Genomic DNA, 8,741 nt, shown 5'->3' on the forward strand with positions numbered 1-8,741 from the left:
ACCTGGCTTCATCACACTACAAAGCAGAACCACACCAAACCCAGTCAAGCAAGCCTAACCCCATGGTCCAATCCAGCCTAATACTCTACAAAATACTACAAAACCCCATACTCCCTCCCCTCATGTACCTCCATTATATGCCATAGGCCTACAGATGAGTTACCAACACAACACCCCTGCAGGGAAGAAAAAAAAACGTTGTGCACAATCCAGAGACTGGCCGTGTGCAAACTGTGCGTTTGAGGATGTAGTCAAATCGTGTGTAATGAGAAGTTCACAAGGTCCTATTGAGAGCGTGATTATTATGATGACCCATATGTAGGCCTACATACAGCAGACCGCGGGACAGGTTGACATCTTGTGAGAGAAAGTTGTAGTTGCATCCCTCTCCGTAAGGGACCAAAGCCATCCTTTGAAACGTGTAGTTGTTTCGTTTAAATGTTTCATTCAACTCAGGAATAGCGAAGGATGCACCTGTTGAAAATGCACTTAGAACTACCTGTCGAAACCCGGTACAGTTCAAATACTTTGAGGCTTCTCCTCTAAATTACTTTCAACATTTACTGTTTCAAATGGCCTTTCCATCACCATCGTCTTCAAACTTGACTAATTTAACAACCTTTGCACACGCCCCCAACCTCCTCTGATCCAATTGACTTTTACCTAAGGTCACGGGATTTCACCGTGGTACCACTAATGACTAGAAATCAGATTCGGTAATTGTTGCTACTTTTTCGAGACCTAGGATAATGGAGGAGCGTTCAAGTCAGGTAACAAATAGCATAACACCGTTTTTGTTTTAAAGCGTTTATTAACATATTACCGATAACTTGCCATGGACGTGAATCTAAAGCAGTTCACTAGTTGCTGGCCTTCATGTAATATGATTCACACACTGGACAATGATGTGCAATTAATGCCTTTTGCAAGTGAAGTTCTCGAAATGTTGCTTGTTTTACAGAAAACATTTGCTCATACAATTCAACACCCTTAGCCTACTTATTTGTCAGTATCACCCGAAGTGTTTCTAGTTGTAAATAAGAGCCGTTCTCGGGTATTATAAAGGTCGCAAAATGTTAACTTTGATTCTGTAGGTTTGTTTGCAAACGCAGTTAATTGGTTAGTATTGATCTACAAGACCCACATGTACAGAGGCCTCTGATCAACCGCCCACTCCGTTGGATAACAAAAAAGCTAATTTTCAAAATTGGACTATATATTGACAGATTAATAATACTCTCACGACGTGTCTTCATAAAGTAGATCGAAAAGATAAACGTCTCAATCTTTGTTCTAGCAGGTGTTGAACCCGGAGCGACTGAAGGCGCTGGAGAAGTGGCTGCAGGAGACTGACGTCAAACTGACACAGGTCAATGGCCAGAGGAAATATGGAGGTCCACCTGATGGTATGTATGATTGGAACCAAATGGCCTATGGTGCTGTAAATACTGTTTTCAGTGGTAGGCAAGAGACCGTTTGCTGAGGTATCCAGTGGCACAAAGTATTTTTTGGGTGTATCTGTACTTCACTATATATATTTGACAACTTTTACTTCAATACATTCCTAAAGAAAATAATGTACTTTTTACAATATACATTTTTCCCTGACACCCAAAAGTACTCGTTACATTTTTAATGCTTAGCAGGAAAGGAACATGGTCCAATTCATGCACTTAATAATTGAACATCACTGGTAATCTCTACTGCCTCTGATCTGGTAGACTCACTAAACACAAATGCTTTATATGTAAATAATGTTTGAGTGTGCCCCTGGCTATCCCAAAAAATATGAAAATTGTGCCTCTGGTTTACTTAATATAAGGAATTTGACACAAGTATATTTTAGCAATTACATTTACTTTTGATACTTAAGTATATTTAAAACCAAATACTTAAGACTTTCTCAGGTAGTATTTTACTGGGTTACCTTAATAGAAAATGACCCACGTAAAAGTATCTTTACTTTTAATCAAGTATGACAATTGGATACTTTCCACCACTGGAAGTATCTATTCTTCAATGTATGAAGAACTGTAGAGTTGTGGATAATATTGGCAAAATCTCTAAGACTACATGCCTACTCCATCTACATAGCATGGCAATAGCCATTTTACCTAATCACTCTAACGACACACACCTGTTGGTGATGAAGTGATCAGCTCACACATGGGGAACTTACTCATCTACAGTGAACAGACTGGCAAGCCAATTGGAATTAAGGCAAATTCACCAGGGGTGTATTCATTACGTAACCGTTTCAGAAGCAAACTAAAGCGAACAGTTTCTGTTGAACATTCCGATAGGTGCCTCACTGTTCCATTTGCCTCCGCTTAAGAAACGTTTTGCAACAGAATCCGTGTAATGAATACGTCCCTGGGCACCTCCGATGTTTGCTGATCTGTAAAGTGGAAAAAGTTCCACCATTACACTGCTTATACCTATCCATAACCTTCAGATCTGTAAACATCGAAAAGTTAAGGGAAAGGCTAGTGAGAGGAAATAACTTGCTAGTCAAAGCCAATCTAGTGAAGCCACTCCTGACTCCACTGCTCCCTCTGGTGGTTAGACTGGCTTGGCGCCTCCCCTGGGCCGGGCTGTGAGGTGTTCATAAGCCAGATCCCGCGGGATGTCTTTGAGGACCAGCTGATTCCGCTGTTCCGTGCCGTGGGCCCTCTCTGGGAGTTCCGCCTCATGATGAACTTCAGCGGACAGAACCGTGGCTTTGCCTACGCCAAGTACGACAGCCCTGCCTCGGCCGCTGCCGCCATCCGCTCGTTGCATGGCTGTGCCCTGGGGTCAGGGTCACGCCTCAGTGTACGGCGCAGCACGGAGAAGCGTCAGCTCTGTCTTGCGGAGCTGCCCACCAGCACAAGGAGGGAGCAACTGCTGCAGGTCAGGAGGGAGGGGTGGGTGGTTCAGGTGGAGGGACTTGTGGGGTGGGAATGATGCATGTAGAAACAGAACATTACAAAAATAGCTGAATTTACAGTTTTCTAGACGTTTGGTCTGTGTGTAAATCTTGTCCCACCTGCAGGTGCTGCTGGACTTCTCTGAGGGGGTAGAGGGTGTGTCCCTGAGAGCAGGGCCTGGGGAACAGGGGATGTCTGCAGTGGTGGTCTATGCCTCCCACCATGCAGCTTCCATGGCCAAGAAGGTGCTGATTGAAGGTAGGCCAGGGATCTCATGGAGATTCAGTGTACTGATCAGCAGCTCTTACATTTGAAATGCTCTCATCTGATCTTTAATGTTTTCCGTCTGCCTTTCCTCCTCTCTGCAGCCTTTAAGAAACGCTTCGGGCTGGCCATCACTTTGAAGTGGCAGTCCTCTTCTAGGCCCAAGCATGAAGAGCCTCCCAGACCCTCCAAAACCCCTCCTTCCTCTCCTCCCAAACCTCCCCGCCGCTCCCTCGACAGCCCCCAGCCTCCCCTGCGCCTCGCCCAGCGTCAGCTCCCTGCCTTCTCCCGGGCTGTGAGGGCGCCTTCTCCCATGGTGCACGCTGCTCCTGAATCCTCCAGGGGGGCGACCATGGTGCCTCCTGTGGATGCAGCAGCCCTGCTCCAGGGTGTGTGTGAGGTGTACGGGCAGGGGAAGCCCCTCTATGACCTGCAGTACCACAACATGGGGCCTGACGGGTTCCTGTGCTTCAGCTACCGGGTGTATGTGCCGGGGCTGGCCACACCCTTCACTGGGATGGTGAAGACTCTCCCCGGCCCCACCCCTGGAGCCACACAGGAAGAGGCTCGCAGAGCTACAGCCCAGCAGGTCCTCAGCGCTCTGTACAGGGCCTGAGTGTTGAAGCACTAATCCGCTACTTTGTTTTAATTATGAAAATACTTAATGTTTTGCACTTTTTTATATTTAGTAAGTAGATGCATGATTTTACTTTCATTTTGAACCACTTTTGCATGTTTCTGCACCATTTAATTGTTTCTCATAATAAAATGAGATTTGTCAAATGTCTAGCAGTTGTGTGGTATACATTTTTTTTTATTTTTTATTTATTTTACCGTTATTTTACCAGGTAAGTTGACTGAGAACACATTATCATTTGCAGCAACGACCTGGGGAATAGTTACAGGGGAGAGGAGGGGGATGAATGAGCCAATTGTAAACTGAATACTTCTGAAATATGCTCATGTATCATACATGTACATTTGTTGAACTGAACTAATCAAGCAAATATCAGTTTATTGGTGGGTCAAAAGAACAGGCATTTATTCTCCTTAGTGCTCAGACTGAAGCTGTAATGCAGTGATTTGCAACCGTGCCTCTGTCATGCTACGCAGGTGTCTGGGTAGTTGGCATGAAACCACTGGATTTTTATTAAGACCATTAGAGAGGCCTGGACAAGTGGAACAAATTCCACAGTTGAAGGTTGGCATTTGGGTGGTCAGCGCTGAGACCTGTGGTTAACCTTTTGGGCCTATCGGGTGATGACCTGACCATGACTTCTGAGGTCCTTTTCTTGATTTCCTCCGCTAGTTCTGCTCTCGATCTGTCAACCTGAGAGAAACATGTTTTATTCAACCAGGCCCATTTGAGACCCAGAGTCAAATCAAGTGAGACCTGGCCAAGGCAGCAACAATGAAAAAATTACATAATCTAGCCTAAAAAAAGCACTCCCATAAATATTTTCAATTCATTCAGTGGCACTAATGTATGGATTGTAGACTACTCCATGCATCTGGTGCACAAGAAGAGAAGGCAGTCTTTCCTAATACTGTGAATGTCCTGGGGACTTTAAGTAGCAACCACCTAGCATACCAGTATGGTGAAGGAGACCAGACAGAGGTAAAGAGGGAGTTTGGTGTGTGACTCACCTCCTTTGGGCTGTGGACTGTTCGGAGTTTCACCACCCCGTCCTTGAGCTCCTGCTCCCCCAGGATTGCCACCAGGGGGATCCCAGAATCCTCAGTAGCGTGGGATTCTTCTTATACATCACCTCTACCTGACAACACACACGGTCATATCAGTGCTATTAAAAGGTTACTCTTACGACTAGCCACACACAGCCTATTCAGCAGTGGTAATTAACTCTACACACACATCTCACTCGCTGTAATCGATCTCAGCGGTCAGTCTGAGTCTCTCGTTTAGGAGGTTCTTCTGTGCAGAGGCCACCATGACCTGAGTCTCTGTGGTGCGCACCTTCTGCGCCGATGCCGGGGGGGCCAGACACACAGGCTTTCTCATGTACTTATGAATAAACAAGCCTGTGTGTAGAGCTGGCAGCAGTGATCAGACAGTTTGATAATGCCCCGTCGCCCTTCCTTACCTCAGCCTTCTGCTCCATGATGGAGAAGATCCTCTCGATGCCGATGCTGACCCCCACACTCCTGCCCTTGGGGTCAAACATGCCCACCAGGTCGTCGTAGCGCCCGCCACCCGCCACGCTGCCCACGCTCACCTTCTCGCCCGCCCCATTCTGAGTCAGAATGGCCTCATAGATCACTCCTGTGTAGTAGTCCAACCCACGGGCCAGACTTAGGTCAAATACCACCTGGGGGAGGAGAGAGAGGACAGATAGGGATGAGGCAGGAGGAAGGAACACGAGATGAATAATATGGCAAAAGGACTGCAACCTATCCGGCTAATTTCAGCTGATCGTATAACCGCTGACCCCCAAAACGATTTCCGTTAAACTAAATGCCTCTACAGAGTAAGCTGTTGATGGACAGATTACCTCAGTCCTATCACCTTGGTCACCAGACAACCTCTCACCTTGTCTGTGACCTGGAAGAGCTGTAGGTAGCTGAAGAGCTGCTTCATGTCTGTAAGGCCGGCACACGCCTGCTTGTTCTGCGACATCTTAGCGTCCTGCAGCAGGCGCTCAGCTAGGTCCATTCCCCCTGGAACACACACACCAACCAGACAAGTAAAGATAGGTCAAAGGTCAGTCTGCGTGTGTGATCTGTCCTCACCCTGCATACTGACATATTGTCCGATCTGATCAGCTGCCTCCTCAGACAGACCCTTCTCATTCACCATCTGACTCTTTACATCCTCCCACGACATCTATAGAGAGAGAATAAGGAAACCTTTTATCCTTATCAACTTGTTTTGATTATTAAAATATTGCTCAGGTTTATTGTTGATCATTTCCTTAAAACCACATAAGAGTTGGGTTGAGTGCAGTGGGTTTACCTTGTCCAGTTTGTCCACTGTGGAGCAGATAGTACGGAACTTGTCATCTGGAACACCACACACTGCAAACATCCCATCTAGAATACGTCTGTCGTTCACCTGCACAGAGAGGATATTATGGTGGGGATGAGAGTTAGGAGGAGTACGTCCACAAATTCCTTGCTTCAGATTGTATCTCAAGATGTTTGACCGTGGGTGCTGTATGTGTCTCTGACCTACCTTGATGCGGAAGTCTCCCAGCTCCAGCTCACTCAGGATCTCGTGGACAATCTTCAGGCACTCAGCGTCTGGGATCATGGTGTCGTACTGGCCTGCAATGTCAAAATCCTGGGAGGGGGAGAGACGCACACATAGAGCTAGAAAATGGGTCATGTGTATCCACAAACACCTGGATGTAGCAGAAACCAAGAACTATTCCAATGTTAAAGTTGAAAGTCTAACACCAGGGTTTGCATTTCACTCAATAACCCGATCGCTCGGATGCTTACACACTGATAGAACTCCCTGTAGCGGCCGCGGGTCATGGCAGGGTTATCAAGGCGATAGACCTTGGCGATGTGGTAGCGCTTGATGTTGGTGATCTTGTTCATGGCCAGGTAACGGGCGAAGGGCACCTGAGAGGGAGCGGTGTCAAGGACTAGTAGACACCTGATTGGCTCACAACGTGGATAAAACCCACAAGGGGATATACAGCTGGTTTGCTTTAGGGGAATTTTGGGAATTAACTTACCAATCTGCAAGCTATCCCACTAAACAATGTATACATCAGGACTAATACAAGGATACAGTGAGATCATATCTAAGGGACAGCAGCTCTCCTCCTTGGTCCTTCAGGTCGTAGATGAACTTAGAGTCCTCCCCATACATTCCCGTCAACGTTTCCTACAAAATCACAGATGGGAGAAAATGGTCAACCTAAGAACATTATGTATTACAAATCGAGGGGCTAGTTCATCTCTTTCTATTCTTTGTCAACGGTGTGTTTTGTGTGTGTATTTGCCACGCACACACACCTTCAGCTCAAAGAAGGGCGTGTCAATGGTCTCGGCTCCGTGGCGTTTGAAACAGCGAATGATGGTGTTGAAGATTCTCTCTCTGATGGCCATCTGCTTAGGGTTATAGTCCCTGGTGCCCTGAGAGCGAGAGGGAGATGAAGAGATGGGAGGGTGAGAGAGAGAGAAAAAGAGTGCATAAGCAATACATCACCTAGTGATTTGGACTTTCAATAAAGACAAGTAGTAGACATATTACACAACAAGTTCTCTTAATGATCATCCACTGCCTGTGTGGTGCACTCTCCATGGTGGCAGTCTATACCTTAGCAGTCTTGAGCGTGAATTGGTGTTTGCCTTCATCTCCTCCAATCTGAGCCTTCAGCTTGAACTATTTGGCCACTTCCTCATCGATCTAGGAAAGAAACAAACAGGGTTAAAAATCAGTGTTCACCAGGACCTTGAACCGATCCTCCCCCATTCCCATTCCACCCTCCAGAATATGGGTCTTACCTGAGACACAGTCATCCCAGAAAGGGTGCATAGAGAGAGGACACACAATCGAGACCGGCGGTCCGCCAACCCCGCACACAGACGCAGGGATGCCATACCCAGAGTATTCATTGCAGCAGGAAAGTGCGGCATCACATCAGCAGTACAGTCCAATAGGAAAAAAAGTCCACCAAGCCAGGTGAGGGGTTATCCAATTCAAAAGCAGGGTTATCCAGGAATATCCAGTGGAAGTGTTTGGATCCCAAGTAGTCACATGTGGAGGAGGTAGATGATGATGGACGTAGATTTGGCCCCAACAGGGTGGTTGGCATCGAGCAGGAAGAACAGGAGAAAAGTGGTGAGCAAGGAGGGCAGGCATGACGCATCATCACAACATGGAGGACAAAACATGAGAGGCAGGGGTCAATCAAACCAACAACCCTAATCACAGCCCAGAATCAAAACAACTAACTGGCCTATCACAGCCCAGAGACATGGGTGGGCGCAGGACTTTACTTACCCCTGGAATCAGAACTAGGCCTATCTCTGGACCAGACAAGCACTGGGCCGTGTTCACGAGGAACAAATCTGGATATAAAAACAAAATAATTAAACTGTGTGTCCTACTGAACACGACCCAACCCTGGCCTGGGGATGTAGGAAGGTCTGAAAAGTCTGAGCTCCAGCCCCTTGGCATTCAGACCCAGGTAAATTAAAAAGATATAGAAACACAGAGAAAGAGAGGCAGAGAGAAACGGGTAGGGAGAGGCAGAGAGAACTATACAGTTGAGGATAGAGAGACTAAAGGTGGAGACAGACTCAGTGCAAGAATCTCAACATTTTGCCATTGAAAGGAACTATGTATTCACACAGGCTGGAAAACAAATGCACAACGATTGACCAGCCCACTAACAATTGCGCATGTTATGACAGCTATCTTGCTAATTATGCCAAATTACAGGAAGATTGCATCATCAGCTGTGATGCCTGACAGCTATTTCTTGCTGAATAATTTGGGTCACTCTTATTAGCTACCTTAGCCACGTGCATCAGAATATAATTCATTATTTACTTCGCAATGACATGAATGCCACTTCTAATTGAGCTAACTAT

The 8,741-nt window shown here is 46.4% G+C and overlaps 1 protein-coding gene and 1 pseudogene across 1 annotated transcript; one reads left to right on the forward strand and one right to left on the reverse strand.

Moving 5' to 3' along the window:
* Window positions 1-689: 689 nt before the first annotated feature.
* Window positions 690-3,911, forward strand: dnd1 (DND microRNA-mediated repression inhibitor 1). The gene is made up of 5 exons (XM_055927002.1): window positions 690-770; window positions 1,301-1,406; window positions 2,567-2,892; window positions 3,035-3,167; window positions 3,278-3,911. Exons 1-5 carry the CDS (start codon window positions 750-752, stop codon window positions 3,787-3,789), a joined length of 1,098 nt encoding a protein of 365 aa, XP_055782977.1. The 5' UTR covers window positions 690-749; the 3' UTR covers window positions 3,790-3,911.
* Window positions 3,912-3,958: 47 nt separating this feature from the next.
* Window positions 3,959-8,130, reverse strand: LOC129858072 (histidine--tRNA ligase-like; annotated as a pseudogene).
* Between the last annotated feature and the right edge of the window lie 611 nt (window positions 8,131-8,741).

This window comes from Salvelinus fontinalis, chromosome 6 (genome assembly GCF_029448725.1).
Source record: "Salvelinus fontinalis isolate EN_2023a chromosome 6, ASM2944872v1, whole genome shotgun sequence".
NCBI lineage: Eukaryota > Metazoa > Chordata > Actinopteri > Salmoniformes > Salmonidae > Salvelinus > Salvelinus fontinalis.